At 43.0% G+C, this 19,485-nt stretch overlaps 1 protein-coding gene across 1 annotated transcript in view; it reads left to right on the top strand.

Annotated features, from left to right (window-relative positions):
• LOC129186104 (sodium- and chloride-dependent GABA transporter 2-like) overlaps window positions 1-15,537 on the top strand; it is a 48,520-nt gene extending 32,983 nt beyond the window's left edge. The window contains exon 15 of the mRNA XM_054783986.1: window positions 8,865-15,537. Coding sequence (XP_054639961.1) covers window positions 8,865-9,014 — 150 coding nt within the window. The 3' untranslated portion in view covers window positions 9,015-15,537. The remainder of the gene's footprint in view (window positions 1-8,864) is intronic.
• The last annotated feature ends 3,948 nt before the right edge of the window (window positions 15,538-19,485 follow it).

The following is a 19,485-nucleotide window of genomic DNA, read 5'->3' as shown; positions in this document are numbered from 1 at the left end:
GGATTCCATGTCATGTTTTCAGGGATAGTCAGGATAACACATAATAGATAACGGTGAGCCCTTTTGTCAGTCATAAAGTCGCTCTGCCTCGGTGGCTGGCGGCAGGGCCGCTAGCATACATAGAGTGCAGCGGAGTGTGACATTGTAGAAATTCAATTGTTAGATTTTTTTCATTGCACTTGTCTTAAAAATAATTTTAAAATCCCGTCTTGTCTCTTTCTCGCAGACCCAATCTAGTGTATCATCTCAAGTGTCTCGTGACACCCCTAATGATTAGGTATTTTGTACAATAAGTACTACAAAAGTATTATGTTTTAAGAAACTGTATGAGCATTATGTTTCAGGAAGAGCATAAACAAGCTAAATATCTAACAAATCCCCTCCTTTGTCACTATTTCTAAGGACAATCACCTACTCATTCACACAAGACACGTTCATCCCAGTCGGTGAGGCTTAACCAACCTTAGACTTTATTCACCTTACCATCTGAGGTCACATTCACACCTCCAATCTTTCATCAGGTTCCTCCAGAGGTGCGCTGTCCGAGGTCACGTGTCTACTGTGATACGTGACTTCGGATGCCGCTCTATCTGTGACCTTTTCACTGAAGTTCGTGATGCAGGAATACAACAACCCACAATGCAGACACAGTGATGTGAGATCCTTCAGGTCCTTGGTGATGGGTCCATCTGGAGCTGTGTTATTGGGGGTGAAAGTGCAGCACAGAGAACCAAATATTTGACAGACTCTTAACTTCTTTAGCCAGTAACGTGTCCAGCGCTGTTTTGCTCTGCCAGGCCATCAAACTACTATCATCCAGTTGCTCTGCTATACAGCATTCCTGGTATATTTAACAAACCTTTGGTGATTGATGTAACATTTTTATTGACAGTGACCCACCAAAAGAAAAATGACTTAAAGCCTGCCCCCACCTTTAAACTCAACTGGCACGCCTCGTGGCACCCCTATAGCACTGATGCAGACCCTGAAGAATGAATGAATTGGATTACAACATGCCAAATTACCGATGCTGTTAAACAGGAGCAATTTCCTAGAGCAGGAAAGGAGGTCTATCAAGAGCAACTGGAGGATACAACGCACGGATCTGAGGAGAATAAGTAGCATCAGTACTGGACGTTTTCATATACAGTATGTATCCTTTTACTTAACCAGGTAAACCCTAATGAGATTAAAAACCTCTTTTCCAAGAGTGACCTACCCAAGATGACAACATAACACATGCTGTTCAACTAGCCGTGTTACATTCACTGTTTGGCGAAAAAAAAGCATTTTGTTGAATTAAAAGTAAAAAAATCTTTGTGTAACATCATTCTGTGTACTAAATATCTCATGTTATGATGAGCACACCTTGGTTTAGAGACAGGTGTGGCCGAAACATGTACAAATCTTTTTTCTTTTTAAATTTAGCGGGTGCAGCTTGTGTTCAAGTGTGCTCAATAGTTCGGAAATTACGGTAACTACTTTAGTCCTGCCTGACACCCAAGAGTACTGACTGGGGTCAGGTGGTTTCTACACTGCCGTTGAGGTGAGTGGACATAGACTTCCTCACAGTCGCCTTCCTTGAGCGTACGGACATGCCCGACTAGTCTACCTTTGCTATTTTTAAGGTGTTTTTTTATTTTTTTTTACTCATTGGTGTTTTGGGGTGCAGCGTGTAATGTACAGTATGTATTTATGGAATACGGTGTGGCAAGTGGCCGTCCAAGTGGGCCCTGTCCACTTTCCGCTTGAGAACTTTCATTCCGACCCAGTCTCCTTGGCTGTACACATCTGGATTGTCAAGTTATTTTTCTGTACCTGAATGAACAGAAACTTTGACACTTCAGTTAAGGCCTGCACGTACTGTAGTCTTTGACTTCAACACAAGCATCACTGGCTTTGCACTTGGAAAATCCCGCCTGAAATAAGTTGCCCCAGAATTCTATGTCTTTCTCTTCACTCCGGTGGGGGATTTTTGCCAGCCTGGGTTATGTTTTTAATTTATTGTGAATACATTTCTACTTTTTCTTGTTCAATACAGGTAAATTGCCTCTGCGAGTTGAGTAATTATCATTTTGTTATATGGGGGGAATAGCCAGTGTTTCTTCGATGCATGAGCAGTGCTCTTTAACATGGTGTGAATTTTTCATTTATTTATTTTTAACCACACAACTGCATTCAACGCCCCGTCCTCCCTTTTTCCACCACTTCAAGGGGGAAAATATTATCATCATCTTTTGCTGTTGAAGTGGTGTTATTCATGCAATTTTGTTCAGTACATTTTAAATGACTCACTTTATTTGGAAATTAACTTTATCGAAATGATGTACACAGTTGCCCCTCGTTTATCGCGGTTGATTGGTTCCAAACCCGACCACGATCAGTGAATTTCCGCAAAGTAGGATTCAGTATTAATAAAGTAGTAGAAGTTAGAGTGTAAACATCCAGTTTATGACTTTCTAAATATGGGTTTTAACGAGGGATGCTCCAGTCAGATTTTTATGCTGCGATACCGATCATCCATGAGTGAAATCGCCCGAATCCGATACCGCTACTGATCACATAGATTAAGTGTAAATTTTTAAATAAAAAACATAAGAAAAATATTTATTTTCATAGCTTATTTTAACCCAAAGAAAGCCAATGTTTGTTTTACCAGAACATTAAAAATGTGCTGGTATCCACAACTCACATTTTCTATTTCAGAATGCATTTCTTTCTAGTGTTGTCACGTTAACTGAAAGCCTGAATGAAAGCTTCATGTCGTTGTGGGGGGGCTCCCGGGTGCCCGCGGGTGACACGTTGGTGACCCATGGGGCTGATCGATCGGAGCACGCCTAGTTACACTACACTCCTGTTCTTTGTTTACATTACATTGCACAGGCTACAGGATTGCTGCAGGGACATAACAGACGGCCACCACTAGCATAGCAAGCTAGCGAGCTAACTAACTAGTTAGCCCCTCCAATTTACTGAAACGTAGAGTTTCAAACGGAGTGGGGAAGAAGGTCAAAGAATCCAAAAACCTACCACTTCCACACAGAATGAGAGGAGAACCTTTTTTTTTCCACTCGAACTCAGCAATGGTATGTCGTTTCGGCTGTGCTGGCTCAGCAGCCAGTCTCCATGCAGTATGCAAGGTAATGTAATCTAACGTCATGTCTCTTAACATTACTGATGCCTAGTGACCACAATACTACATATAACTTGTCATTCAATATTTTTTATTTTATTTTTTATAGTCAACCACGAAACAGTGGCCATTAGTAATTATTTTCTGAAAAAACGTGATATATAGAGAGGGAGCCATTTTTGAACCGCCTTATAGCGAGGGACGACTGTATAACTTTCTAAGTTGGTAGGTTGTGTATTGTTACTACTATTCATTCATTCATTGGTTTGTTATAGCGCTTGTCCTCATTAGAGTCACGGCTAAGCTTGATCCTATCCCAGCTGACTTTTTCTGTGAGAGGCGGGATACACCCCGGACACACCAGCCAATCACAAGGCATTCCCATTCACGTTTATTGGAGAGGTGGTCAAATGTTTCCACTGAGGGCCGCACACTGAAAGTTTTATATATTTAAAAAGACAGGAAATAAACTTTTTTTTACAAACCTGGCCTGTTCTGGCCCTTTATTATATTAGCATCAGCATCGTAATGTTTTTGTTTTGTTCTGCTGTTCTACTCTTTCCCATTTTTTTTTAACACATTTTTTTAGAATGTGCCGTGAGCCAAAAAATTGCATGATGTAACCGGCGTCAAGGCCGCACTTGGCACACTGCTGAAACAGTGCATTCACCATGCATTCCTTGCACAGGGGGGGTGAGTTGTAAAGAGAGCCCACAGCACACACAGGGAAACACATAAATCGGGCCCCTCCTTCTCCCCCCTGCTTTAACCAATAAATGTTAGGTTACCAGATCTATTTTTTACAATGGCTCATTTTAGGGCACTGTTTGAGTTCTTTATTTGCACGTACTGATATGCTTAAGGTTTTAAACGTTGTTTAGGCGTGTAAGTGTTTTATATATATTTATATATATTTATATAGTTTAATTTCTCTAAGAATTGTAATTCTCCTCTCTTGGTGAGAAGGATTGTAATATGTTTTTGGGTAGCAGGTTATTCTTTTGCTTTATGCATCATTGCAGCTGTTTGAAATATTTACCAGGTCACCAAATCTTGATAACTGTGATTTTAGGAATAAAGGCTTTGTATGTTCTCTATAAGCGGCTTCAGCTCCTTCCGTGTTCAGAGCGTATCTTTGGGTTGAAAATTAAGAGCAGCACATGAATTGAGTTTGTGATGTGATTGTTTACTTATAGGACAAGCAGTGCACACAAGTGAAAGAATCGGAAGTATGGCTAATCAATGTATTTCCTTTCGAGTACCAGTACTCGGAGATGTGTTACATCAGCAACACTAGCTCAGACCGGATGTTAGCTTGTTAGCAGAAGATGAGCCGAATAACCATCCTAGAATTGAAAACGTGTTCCTATAGTTACACCATCACTATATCTCTACATTTGTGCAGTCAGGGACGCGCAAATGCTGAAGATGGAAATGAAATAATGCATTTCCACCCGATATTGCTGTGTGGCGGCAAGGCTATGACCAGAAGTGTGTCCTGTCGTTTTACATACTTTTGCAAGATCTCGCAAAACTTTAGCGAAACCCAGCATTTTTTTTTCTCCATGTCCCCTTGGGGGCTCCTTAATTTTTTGCCACTTTACGTTGTATATATTGAATGTGGGATTTCCAGCTCATTTAAAACTCCTAAAAATGTATTTTCACTCACCCTGTCAATGTCTACGCCGTCTATTTGTATTTGCACGCAAGTGTCCTTTCTGCCATCACCAAATAAGATTATTTTAGTTTTACTTAGGTTCATGGATAGTCTGTTTTTATGAAATCATCTTTTTACTATAGTCATTTCATCTGTGACTTTTTTTTTCGCTCTTGTGCGCTTTCTCCAGAGCAAAATCCAGTAGTATCGTCTGCAACTAATACAAGCTTTAGGCCTTTTGTGACTTCACAGATGTCATTTATATATACTGTAGGTTGAACAGTTTTGGTGCCAGTATTGGCTGTTTTTTTGCGTGTCTTTTTTTTGTTTTGAAGCCAAGAGGTGAGATTTAGTGGGTCCTGTGCACTTATTACTTTTTATTTTCCGCAGTCCATCTGTATCGCGAACAGCATAAATAACATTTCCTGGCCTTTTCCTCTCGTGCACAGATTCCAACCTTAACAGGTATTTTTCCTTTTTTCCGTCACCCCAGGTTCCGTATCCTTAACGGATATCCTTTAACCGAAAATTTTGCTGTACCCTGTGACAGTCAGGCAGCGCTATCACGCTGGGACAGTATCGACGCACCCTGAACCGGTGCGGCGTTTTGACGTCTGAACCCCACCTGCAATAATGAACTACCTTTGCGACTTCCAAGTGACAGAACCAGTAAAGTGGCTTTCCTATAGTAGTTATTCCCATTCAACAGCATCAACCATCATTAAAAATATAACATCACTATACCATATTGAATTACAATTTTGTGATTATCACGGATGCATAGTCATTTAAAAAAAAACTCTTACCCAAACCAACAACACTCTCACCTGAAAGTTCCTACAATACCTGTTGCTGATTTATAGAAAACGTTCCGCTTACCTTTAGAGTTGGGCCGGCGAGAGTGTTGTCGATGAGGGCAGAGGTCAGCTATCCTTGGGTCTTCCAGGGAATCTTGTCGGGGTCACCAAGTTGTTGCAAATTCAAAATTATCGACGTAGATTTGGACATCATTCAGACAGTGAAAGTTAGTGTTCAGTAATGATGCATTCAGTTGAACAAAAACATGGTGACGTATACAGTTGAGTAACAGTAAAAAATAAAACGTCATATCTTCAAAGATAGGCCAGCCTACTTTCAGCTCCAATTCTTTTTTTTGCCTCTTGGGATCCTCCAGCAGGAAGACCCCGAACATTGTCCATTCTTTGCTCTTATTCTGTTTGTCCCACTCCTTGCATTTGGTGATCCTCCAATGTCTTCCTGCTCCCAGGTTGTTTATTGACAGTCTGTTTACATGTTCTGTTGATGATTCCCAAAGGTCCTCTGTAGACGCCCTCTTACCTTGGCTGAGCGCACAAAAATGCTCAAAAATATATTACCTACATTCATTCCTTTATCCCAAAATCTTCTGCCGAGCATTCTTGCAAAAAAGAACCCATCTGGTCTTGCCATGTTGCCTGTTGTTTTTTGACTAAATGAAACACCCATTACAAACCTAAAGGTTTATGTTAAGCATTACTGATTAGGTGTTACAGTATACTGTTTACACCACGGGTCACCAACGCGGTGCCCGTGCGCACCAGGTGGCCCCCCACGAACACATGAGGTGCACGCAAGCCTGCTTTTCAGTCACGTTTTCAGTATAATATGAGAACACTAGAAGGAAATGCATTCTGAAATAAAAAATGTGAGTTGTGGATACCAGCATTTTGTTACTGATCTGGTAAAACATGCATATTGGGTTGTTTGGGTTGAAATAAGCTATGGAAATAACAAAAATGAGTATCTCTTGGCCATTTCCATTTTGTAAAAGTAGCTCTCACAAGAAAAAATGTTGGAGACCACTGGTTTACAAGAAGTACCCCAAATGGATTGATCATGCATTAAGACGGTGCATAAGCAAAAAATATGCATCAGGAAGAGCCTAAACAAGTTAAAATATCTAATAATTTCATGAAAAGCTTGTAAAATATACTCCTAAAGCGTGCACGTGTCACACACAGACGGAGAGAGCAGAGCATAGAAGAGCCAACACATTGTCTCTTACATATTTGTCATTTCTCAAATGGTCTTCTTTTTATTTAAACAAACAAAAAAACGATATTCCTGTCCAAAGTAACATTAAATCTATAGCCTCGGAATATTCCGCCTATTTTCATGTAAAATCATGGTTGCATTTCTCAGTGAGGTCATTAAGCCTATTTTCGGGGGGCTGAAACCTTCTTAAAATATTCTTGCAGCCCCCTAAATAATTTGGTGGTCAAGCAAAGTTTTTGTATAGCATCTTACAACTTCCCAATGGTGCCCAAGGTGCTTCACAAGAATAAAAAACAACTTACACCAAATAAGAGAAGCGTAAGATCGAATAAGATATAAGAACAACTAAAAAAAAATAGATTTACATGTACAGAATCACATCTAAAGTGCATACTGTGTACTCCATCACGTGTCAAATGCCAGTCTGAATAAATGTTTTTAAATGAGATTTAAAAATGATAGCTCCGTGATAGGCCGAAAGGCGTTCCAAAGCTTGGGGGCAAAGACAGCAAAAGAGCGATCACATTTTGTATCTCGTCCCGGGACTTTGAATATTGTGTAATCAAAAGGGTGCAGGGCCCTAGATAGGTGACGGATAGTTAAAAGTTCAGAACTTGGGGGGGGCACAAGTTGCTCGCTGATGCTGTGAACACCACGGTTGGTCGGTAGGTTGCATAGCAAGGTGTGCACTTAATGTGCGCTTCCAATAACTGCTTCCACCCTGCCACTTCCATACTGTGTTATTCATAGTAGCCATAGTTCAGTGTTGGTTGGCTTCTGGCTGCCCTGTTCTCACGATACAGCTTTTTTTCAAATGAGAAATCTCATCATGTTTTAATCTCGTGTATCTTGTCGTGTGATGAGATGTCGTGACACTCTTATTTTTTACTAATCAATGTTTGAAAAACCGCGATAGAGTGAGGGAGCGATGTTCGAACTGCGATGTAGCCAGAGACGATTGTATATCTTACAGGGATGTCCCAATCCGATCTTCAGGATCGGGATCGCCTGCCGAGCCGCTGTATTTTAAAGATCGGATAATATCTGCTTCCGTCACGAGATCGGGCCGATCCGGTTGCCGTATGACGGTCATAACACTCCAATATGGTAGGTGCGGTAATGCGCCTCCAAGCCGGTTGCCACTCAACTCCTGCCACCCACAAGAAGAGGAAAACACAACACGAGCATGCAGACATGTCCGCGGTGTACCGTGGTGAAGTTAGTTTTGCATTGGACATCGGATATTCGGGCCCGTAGCTGCAGCGGTAGTTCCCCATCACTGTGCCCGCACTGCTGTGTCATGGTGCGGGGAGCTCGCACGGGACGTGCTGCTGTAACCGCTGGTTGTTTATACTAGGGACTATCAATAAATTTCTATTGCGATGAGAGTTTGCCATATACCACAAATTGTCCTATAACCATGTCAAATGATTAGTCCCGCCTTAAAAGTATTTTGCACGCCCATTTTTTTTTTTATTGGATATTTTATTTGATTCGGGACCTGACTCACAGAGGTTTGTTACTAAAGCCAAATAATATTGTTGGTCATGCTGTGCAATAAAAAAGTCAATTTAGCAATACTTTTGGCTCCATTATTTGTAATGCTTTGAAGAGCTATTTTCATAAGCATATTCACTTCCACAAATGCATGTTTGTAACAAAAGTTTATTATTTAAAAAAAAGGATCTCGATCGGATCTGGATCAGGACATACCTAATATCTTATGTTTAGGGTTTTCAAAGTGTAGCCTCCCACTAGAAATAATATATTATTGGGCCTCCCCAACTCCCCAAAAACAAATTTTCTGGAATTTGTGGCGATTCCTTCTCACCCCAGACTGTGTTTACTCCCACCATGTGAACTAAAAATCTGAAGTTAGTTGAGCAGATTTGAAAACATGTTTTTTTTTTTCTTTATTTTTCTCAAGCTGCTGCCGTGCCTCCCAATCGAGGCAGCCATAAGCGTAAATCCAGCCGTTGGTTGGTGTGTGGTTTTGTGAGCTGTTTTCTGACCGTTCTGTCACCCACCTTGTCTCCACAGAATCTCAAGCAACTTTGCCGCCCTGAAAACAATCCCTGCACCAATGCAAAGCAACCCGAGCAATACCCGCTGAACCCCAGCAAAGCCCTCGCCCCTGCTGCCAACGACTACAAAGGAAGCGGCGGAGTTGAGATGGAGGTGCAAGTATGAGACCATGAACATTTTCACCAACGTCTCTAAAGGCCACGCGTGCGTTTGATGTTCTGGTGCCACCTTAACACAGTCTCCCGTTTATCATTTAGTGGTTATCACGTTTTAATAGATTGTATGCTTCACTTCAATCAATGTTTTCATGTGTCCGTATGCCAACGACAGAGTGTGTGCAGACACGGGAGTGCTGCTGTAATGTTCTCATGAGAATTGATCACAAAGTACCAAAGCTGAAGCACTATATTACGCTTTTAACCAGACTATTTTGCTGCAACATGAGTGTAAGCTCCGTGTGCACATGCAAACTCCAGCAGTGGCACATTCCAAAAATAAAAACAAAAATGACCTGCTACCACATACTCATTTCATGGACAATGCTGCATTGAAAACACTAGATTCTGCAGCAAAAACATTTAATTTTGCCTGTTTTATGGCAGTTTATGGCATTTTTTTCAGGTGACACTTAAAATGTGTTTCTGCTACTTTCATTTCAAAATTCTTGTGAGAACAGGCATGCTACTGTTATTCCTTCAAAGACTGGTTTCTCCAGTTGCTGGTTGAGACTCATAGGATCCAAGTATATTCAGTATATTTTGCCTTTGGCAAAACAGATGTCAATGTCCGTCCGTCCATCCATCCATTTTCTATCACTTAGCTGAGATCGGTTCACGGGGGCAGCAGCCTAAGCAGGGAAGCCCAGACTTCCTCTCCCCGGCCACTTCATCCAGGTCCTCCCGGTGGATTCCGAGGCGTTCCCAGCCCACTTGTGAGACATAGTTTCTCCATGTCCTGGGCCTTCCTCCAGGACTCCTACCTGTTGGATGTCCCCTGAACATCTGGAAGTGGCGTCTGGAAGGCATCCTGACCAGATGACTGAGCCACCTCATCTGGCTCCTCTCAATGCAGAGGAGAAGCAGTTCTACTCAGAGTTTTCCCAGGATGACAGTGCTTCTCTCACCTTATCTCTAACGGAGAGCCCAGCCACGCTACGGAGAAAACTCATTTCGGTCACTTGTACCCAAAATCTTGTCCTTTTGGTCACTACCCAAAGCTAATGACCTAAAGCCTAGGTCACAACCGGATGCATGATTATTTGTTATTATTGAAGGAGTAAGATCACCACGCACCCAATGCACAACCTGTAAGTCACACAAACACACAAAATCCGAGGTTGCTTGGACATACGGCTGTTGCTTGATTTGTAAAGCCAACGCACATAAGCTGTAAGACCAAAGTCTGTCAAACTTGCAATAAAAGTACTGACCTTGCCTTCCATGCGGCCTTTTTATGATGGTCGCAAAAGGTACGCGTGAGCTGTACGTTGTGCGTACCAACGACATAAGATCCGTACAGGAAACACGATTGGTTCTGCACATGCGCAAGACCGCATCACTTCCGCATCACTTCCTCTACTCGCAACATTTTATGACAGAGCTTCTGCGACATCACGTGCCGTGAAATGTATTATTTTTTTCAATTTATGAACAGAAATGGCTGTGGGCATCCCTGTAGCTTTGCATACTCGAGTTTTCATGCCATTGATGCACTCTCGCCATACAGGCAGCACACGACCGACTTACTCGATACGCATGGAGCACATAAGAAATATCTGAACGTGCATTGGCTGCACAAATTACATATATGGGGTGAATGTGTGGCACACGGCACAAATAACGGAGTCCACAAGTGCGACGTACGAAAAAATTGACATTTTACCCAAACCTGACGCCAGCAAAATGTACAAAAGACAAAGACAGGCATAAGTTTGTCTTGCAACCTGAAAAAAATGTAAGCGCCCGTAGAGTTTGTTTGACATGACAAAGAACCTCTGCATCTGGTCTGTGGCCAGTCTACAGCTAAAAAATCAGCACGTCGCATGCGCACCCTCCATGCATATCTTGCGTTTCTTTTCTGGCCGTAGGAGCCCAAACGACCGGTTGGCTATTATGACCTAGGCTATAGGTAAGGGTAGGAACGTAGATCGGCTGGCAAATTGAGAGCTTTGCCTTTTCCATCCTTCCCTCATTTGTGAACAAGACCCAGAGGTACTTAAAACGCAGCCACGGAGTTGTGAGTTCCATCGATCCATTACCGCTTATCCGAGATTGGGTCACGGTGGCAGCAGCCTAAGACTTCGCACTCCCCGGCCACTTCGTCCAGCTCCTCCCGGCGGATCCCGAGGCGTTCCCAAGCCAGTTGGGAGACATAGTCTCTCCAACGTGTCCTGGGTCTTCCCCAAGACCTTTACTGCTCGGACTTGCCCTGAACACCTCCCCAGGGAGGCGTCCGGGAAGCATCCTGACCAGATGCCCAAGCCACCACATCTGGCTCTTCTCAATGCGGAGGAGTAGCAGTTCTACTCCGAGTTTCTCCCGTATGACAGTGCTTCTCACCTTATCTCGAAGGGAGAGCCCAGCCACCCTATGGAGAAAACTCATTTCATCTGCTTGTACCCGCGATTTTGTCCTTTCGGTCACTACCCAAAGCTCATGACCATAGGTGAGTGTAGGAACGTAGATCGACCGGTGAATTGAGAGCTTTGCCTTTCGGCTCAGCTCTCTCTTCACCACAACGGACCGATGTAGAGTCGGCAGCACTACAGACGCTGCACCAATTCGCCTTTCGATCTCGCGCTCCATGCTTCCCGGACTCGTGAACAAGACCCTGAGGTACCTAAACTCCTCCACTTGGGGCAGGATCTCATCCCCGACCTGGAAATGGCACTCCACCCTTTTCTGGACTCGGACTTGGAGGTGCTAATTTTTATCCCGGGCAGCTTCACACTCTGCTGCGAACCGATCCAGTGAGAGTTGAAGGTCACGGCTCGATGAAGCTAGCAGGACCACATAATCTGCAATAAGCAGAGACTCAATCCTGCAGCAACCAAACCGGAACCCCTCAACGCCCTGACTGTGCCTAGAAATTCTGTCCATAAGAATAATGAAAGGAATCGGTGACAAAGGGCAGCCCTGGCTGAGTCCAACCCTCACTGGAAACGGGTCCAACTTATTGCCGGCAATGCGAACCAAACTCTGACACTGGTCATACAGGTAACGAACAGCCTGAATTAGCTGGTCCGATACCCCATACTCCCGGAGTACTCCCCACAGAATTCCTTGAGGAACACGGTTGAATGCCCTTTCCTAGTCCACAAAACACATGTAGACTGATTGGGCATACTCCCTTACACCCTCACCACTGGTGTCCAGAACCCGTTGGTGTTCTGGGATTACCGCCACGACAGGCACCGACCACTTACGGCCACAGCTCCGATCAGCTGCCTCGACAATTGAGGCACGGAAAATGGCCCATTCAGACTTGGTGTCCGCCACCTCCCCCGGAACATGGTCGAAGCGCTCCCGGAGGTAGGAGTCCTTCTGACAGGGGACTCTGCCAGTCGTTCCCAGCAGACCCTCACAATACGTTTGGGGTTGCCAAGTCTCACCGGCATCCTCCCCCACTATCGGAACTTACCACCAGATGGTGATTGGCAGCTCCGCCCTTCTCTTCATCCGATGAAATGATCAATGTCCAAAACATATGGCCGCAAGTCCGATGATACGACCACAAAGTCAATCATAGAAGTGCGGCCTAGGGTGCCCTGGTGCCAAGTGCACATGTGCACACCCTTATGCTTGAACATAGTGTTTGTTATCGACAATCTGTGACAAGCACAGAAGACCAATACCAACGCACCGCTCGGGTTCAGATCAGGGGGGCCGTTCCTCCCAATCACGCCTCTCCAGGTCTCACTGTCTCTGCCAACGTGAGCGTGAAGTCCCCCAGCAGAACAAGGGAATCCCCTGAGGGAGCACTCTACAGTATTCCCTCGAGAGACTCCAAAAAGGGTTGGTATTCTGAACTGCTGTTGGCGCAGCACAAACAACAGTCAGGAGCCGTCCGCCCACCCACTCACTGGTTTAAACTCCAAATACAGGCCACTAGCCAGGGCGCAACAAGAATTGCCACCCCTGCCCGTCGCCTCTCACTGCTGGCAACGCCAGAGTGGAACAAAGTCCATCCTCTCTCGAGAGGACTGGTTCCAGAGCCTTTGCTGTGCGTTGAAGTGAGTCCGACTATATCTAGCTGGAACTTCTCAACCTCGTGCACCAGCTCAGGCTCTTTCCCTACCAGAGAGGTGACATTCCATGTCCTAAGAGCTAGCTTCTGTAGCTGAGGATCGCCAAGGTCCCTGCCTTCGGCTGCCACCCAGCTCACTCTGCACCCAACCCTTTGGCCCCTTATGGGGGACCCCGGCTGGGCCCCATAGGTGTAGGCCCGGCCACCAGACGCTCACCATTGTGCCCCTCCTCCAGGGAGTTGTGAGTTGTGAATATTAATATACTGTTACTTACAGCTAATTATACTGTTTAACAATCAGACGTGTGTATTTTAATGATGAAAAATCGGACACATCTATGCCTAATAAGTTCTCACAAATGTTTACTGACTCAACATAGTGTTAATGTCTCTGGCTATAGTCTCACAATCAATACAATACAATAAATAAAACACATATACTCTCACCTAATGTTACTAAGTTCTTCTTAAAACAGCTTCTGTTTTGTCTTTTTGTCTTGTTTTCCCACTCCAAGTAAATGTATGCTCGCGATGACTATATTAGAAACTGTTTTTTCTCTTTAATTATATTCATACTCTGAGATATTTATGTGTTTTATTATGTACCTGCTGAGTTTAACAATATTAAAATGATGAACAAAAACACACATGGGGCACACATTACAAAGGGCAATAATTGGATGCCTTTTAGTCTATTAAAATGTCTTAAATGATGCAAAAATACAGTTCATGGTTAATGAAGAGTCAAGCAAACTTCCTGTTGTGTTTTATTTGTGTGAAAGTAAAAAGTAGAAATTATGAGATACAAACCTTCTTCACTGGAGCCTTCGTCACATAGCACTCGGCACATATGCAGTTTGTATCTCATAATTTCAACTTTTTATCTCATAATTTAACATTTTTATCCAATAATTATGACTATCCTATCTCATCATTTTGACTTTTTATCTCATCATTTTGACCTTTTGTCTCATAATTGTGACTTACCATTGAGAGACTTTTTCTTTCAGTGACGGAAACGGGCTTCCATAACCATACCACAAGTACTAAAAAACCCCAACATTTTGTCGAGATTATGTATACAGTGTTCCCTCGCTGTATCGCGGTTCACCCTTTGCAGATTTGCTGTTTCGCTGAATTTTTTGTGATTTTGTATTTTAAGAAGAATTGCATTGTGGGAAATTGAGTGTCTCTCTCTCTCTCTCTCTCTCTCTCTCCCCCTTCTCTCATCTGTCTGCACCGCCCATTGTTTTCTGCGTCCTGATTGGCTGTAAACCATTGTCAATCAATCTCCTTTGTGCTGCCCGGCCGTGTCTCCTGTGTCATGCTAGCTCGGTTGCTTGCTTGCTAGCTCGTAAATGAATCTTCTGTTCGAAGGAGGACTGCAACAGGTGGAGCACTGCAGCAATATGTTTTAACAAAGATGCAAAAATGCTACAGTACAGCGACCGGTCACAGGAGTTGAGTGACTTAATAATTTCTTGTGTCCTGTAGGTTGATCATTCAAATTCAAACTTTTTTGATAGTGTTTAAACAAGAGAGAAATGTGAGAAAATGTTATTGCCTGTCTGAGGAATACAAAAATGAAGTTTGCTACTTCACGGATTTCACTTATTGTGGGCTATTTTGGGAACCCATGCCCCTCGATAAACGAGGGAACACTGTACAGTATGTGTACCCAGAGATTGCCCCACACAGGCCAGAATATAAAATCACGATCGGACAATATCGGAGCAAGTCAAAATACAATGCAATAAATAAATAAAAGAATACAATTATAGAAACAAATAGACTACAGTTTGTCATGTTCTGTTATGGCAGCTGGGACAAAGCTGCATCTTTACCGTTTTGTCTTGCATCTTGAGACTAAAAAAAACTTCTTCCGGAGTGGAGAAGGTGAAAATGGTTGTGTAAGAAACATCATTTCTAATGTGGGAGGCTATCCGTGCTACCTGTTTAATGTACAGGCAGGATGGGAAGAGCTGAGTCTCACCAATTGGTCGGCTGGACAATTTGGTTCAGAAAATTTGTCTTTCAGTGATAGATGACTGAACCAACCCAAGAGACCCCAGAGAAGGACAGAACAGATTAAAGAGCCATAAAACATGGTCATAATGGCTCTGCCCACATTAAAATGAGACAGTTTTCTCAGGCAATACAAACATTGGTGAGCCTTCGTACACACTGCATCACAATTTCCTTCAAATCTCAGTTTTTCATCATCATTTCAGTGGCCTGATGTTAAATTTGTGTTTTTGTCATGTGTGGTTTCTTCCTAAAATCAATGATCATATCGTTAGTTTTAGATATGATGAGCTGAAGGTAAGACTCATCACACCACCGTACAAAATCATCACTGATTGATGCCTGGTCTCATCCTCATTAAACAGACGGATGATGACTGAATCATCTGCATTTTTAATGATGTACTCTTGACACATGTTTGTGTTCACAATAAACAACAGGGGAGACAACACACAGCCTTGTGGTGGTTAATCCACCTCTTAACACCACCACTATCATGTCGCAATTATTCAAACCATAAATAACAAACAAAACCGCAATATTACAAGGCGTGACATTCCAGACTGAGGCATTTCGCATATTGGTGTTGAATACTCTGATTAAAGCACAAAACCCAACACTTTATCTTCAAATACCTTGTCGCCGATACGCCTGAGGTACATTGCTGCTAGTAACTTCGAAGATTAGCCAGCGATCACCTGTGGAAGCTGCTTATAAATTTGGTGTCAACTCCAAACCTCTATACTACAACATCATCTGGAGAAGTTCCCAGTGAATATTTATCTCCTTAGATAATATTTTTCTGTGAGCCAGTTTTACCACTCATAAGCACTGGTCTGGAATTGGCGAACAAACCCGAAAACTAATGTTAAAATCTTGTCTCGTCTCGTTCTCGCAGACCCAATCTCGTGCATCGTGGTCTTCTCGTGAACCGAGGGTCTTGTGACAGACACCCTTGTGTCCCCTCGCTACATCGCGCTTCACCTTTAGCGGATTTGCCGTTTCGCGGATTTTTTAAGTGCAATTTTTTTTAAACAGCGTATGAACGTGCATTGTGTTGTGCATCCTTGGAGTGTATTAGAGCGATCTATTGGTGCTCTGTTGTGTCGGTTGTTGTATTTACTACTTCTACCAGTAGAGGGTGTTGTATACTCATGTTGAAGACGTATGCAGCTCCACCTCATCTCAGTGTTTTTACGTGCCTGCACGAGCATATTAGGAACCACAGTAGACAATAGCTGGCTAAATATAGAGCCACAACAGTCCTTATTGGCCAAGGGAGAACCCGCCCAAACCATTGTCAATCAATCTCCTTCGTGCCGTTGCTAGCAAACTAGCTAACTGTGCGAGCTGCTTGCTAACCATCAATAAAAAATAGAAGAAGAAGCAGCTAACCGGCTAGATGAATCTTTGGTTCAAGGAGTAGGACGACGGCAGGAGCAATATGTTTCAACAAGGATACAAAAACGCTACAGCTAAACAACACCAGGACGAAGCACGGTCAGAGGAGTGAATACAAGTGAGTTGCTTAATAATTTATTGTGTCCAACTTAGTAGATTGATCATTAAAATTCAAATGAAATTTGAACTTTGAGAGTGTTTACCGTGTGAGAACATTTGAATGCCTGTCTAAGAAAAGTGTGTAAAGTGTATGGTGAGGGCTTAAAACATGCATAATAACTGTAAACAAAGTTGGCTACTTCGTGAATTTCACTTATTGTTTTGGCTGTTTTGGGAACCTATCCCCTGCGAGAAACGAGGGAACACTATTCCCATGTCCCTCGCAAAGTGCGTTTTTTCAAAAATGTATTAATGACCGCTGTTTTGTGGTGTACTATGCCGTATTATTAGTTAAACAATATTGAAAGACAAAGATGTGTGCAGTATTCTGTCTGGCCTCTAGCCGTCAGTAATGTTCCATTATTGAAACACGACACTAGATTACCGTCACGCTGCACGGAATCAGCCACGTTCACACACAGAAACATTTTCAGGTCAAAACGGAAAAGTATTGTTTCACATTGAAACGGCGTTCTGGGTGCTCTGAAACTGTATTTTTGAAGACGGCTTCCGGAGTGGGAAAATGTGAAAACGCTGGCTTGTCGTTTCCGTGTAGACAAGCGAAACCGCTGTTTTACGAAAACGATGACGCTACACGCCCGTCGCTATCACGTGACCAGAATTGACCCTTGACAAGAAGCCAACATGTCTGAATTTTCCAACTTACACGACTTACTCCAGGCGACGTTCCCCTGATATTTTGTTGTCTTATTCTCCAAAGTGCCTCGCAAAAGTAATTCCACTTCCTCGTCAGTCTACATGCGCCTTGGAAAGCGGAAGACGACAGACTCAAAAGGCGCATGCGTGTGTCTGTTTACAGCACCTTGTTTATTACATCGTTTTCATCCAGTGATCCGTTCCCGTCTGGATGCGACTATTTACTAATCCCGCACAGTGGACGCAAATTTTTGTCAACCCTCCAAAAAACAAAATCCCAGGAATGTTTCCATGTAGACAAAGCCTAAAGCGGGACAAGATTTCAGAAAAACACTTGTGGGCACTAGCCCTGGGACAATAATAAATAAATTAATCACATAATAAATGCAAATTAACTCAAGAATTTTGCCGACCTCAATATGTTGCCATGTGCATGCGTGTCTGTTTTTCCTCGTCTCCTGCTTCCAAACAGGCAGGAAGAGATTTCACTCTGTGCTTTCAGCACCTTGGCACGTTTGTTCCATAAAACAATGCATGAATGGAATGAGCCCTTTTGTCAATCACTGTCTCTTTGTCTCGGTGGGTGTAGGCGGGGCCGCTAGCATACACACACAGGGCAGAACAGTGTAATGTAGTAGAAATTATATTAGTAGATTTCAATTTATTTTCAATATCTTTTCATTGTACTTTTCTAAAAAGTAAAGTTAAAATCTTGTCTTTTCTCATTCTCTTAGACCCAATCTCATGTATCGTCTCGTCTCGTGAACCGAGTATCTCGTGACCCCCCTAATATTTATGTATACAGTCATAATACTGCGGGGGTTTTTTAAATGAAGAAATGATCACTGTTATATGGTTGACTATGCCATATTAGTAGTCAAACAATGTTGAAAAACAAGGGTATATGTAGTATTCTGGCCACTAGGCATCAGTGATTTTCCCATGACATTAGGTCACACTACGTCACGCTGCATGGATTTGGCCACGGCATGTCCGACATGATTGAGTCAAAAGAAGTTCTCCTCCCATTGTGTGTGGAAGTGGTAAGTTTTTGGCTTCTTTGTCCTTCTTTCCCACTCCGACCTTAAACACTTTCTTAAGTGTAGAATACAGTATATAAATTGGAAGCTAAGTAGTTAGCTTGCTAATGGTTAAAGCCAAGGCAGTCTCTTGTGTCCCTGCAGTGATCCCGTAGCATGCGCATTACAGTTGAGCAATGTGGTGTAAACAAAGAATAATAGGAGTATAAAGGTGACTATAGCCGTGTTATTTCAAGTCTACGGGGCTCTAATGAGAAGAGGACTGAGAAGAAGGCTGGAAACCCTCATGTGGGCCATGACGACGGTGAGGTGGTGGCTGTCTGGATGCAAGGGAACCTGAAAGTAGCCTTGGCAGAGGTCCGGCGAGGAGAAGACTGTAGCCGTGACACTTAGCGGACAGCTCTTCTGTAGTGGGTAGTGGCTATTTGTGTGGGATCACGGCTCTGTTTGCCTGCCGGAGGTCGACGCAAAGGCGCAGGCTTTCTTTCTCGCCACCACCAGGTTGGAAATACAGGACGACGTGTCGACTCGCTCAGTAACGCCAGCGTCCAGCAGCTTCTGCAGCTCGACCGTGATGTCATTGCACAAGTCGAGGGGCAGTTGGATATTCAGTTAATTAATGATAATAATATAATTATTATTATTATTAGTAGTAGTAGTAGTAGTAGTACATGAAAATATTAGGATTCTTTTTTTACCTTAACTCAAAATACTTATACAATAGTGTATTTGTTACACCTCTCAATACAGTGCAGTGCTACACCACAGGAAACTACACTTACAATAACGATAATAGTAATAATTATTATTCTAAAAATAATCCTAATATTTCCACGCTATGTACCAAAACAGGAAACTCCTTTAGAAAACATTTAGATAAAGAGATGACATTAAATACACTTAAAGCAACAGTAAGTAACATCTGTTGCTGTCTTTGGTGTTATTTTTAGATGGATAGACACTTGGTGGTCAGTGCAATATTGAAAATAAAAGAAGCCACACTGAAAACGTCACACACTTCATCATCTCCTGCGTGTGTGTGTGTGTGTGTGTGTGTGTGTTGTTTCCAATCTAGAGGTCCCCCTTGTGGCTGGACGAGTAGAGTCTGT

This window comes from Dunckerocampus dactyliophorus, chromosome 8 (assembly GCF_027744805.1).
Source record: "Dunckerocampus dactyliophorus isolate RoL2022-P2 chromosome 8, RoL_Ddac_1.1, whole genome shotgun sequence".
Classification (NCBI taxonomy): Eukaryota; Metazoa; Chordata; class Actinopteri; order Syngnathiformes; family Syngnathidae; genus Dunckerocampus; species Dunckerocampus dactyliophorus.
The sequence above is the reverse complement of the archived record's forward strand: the minus strand, read 5'-3'. Positions and strand labels throughout refer to the sequence as shown.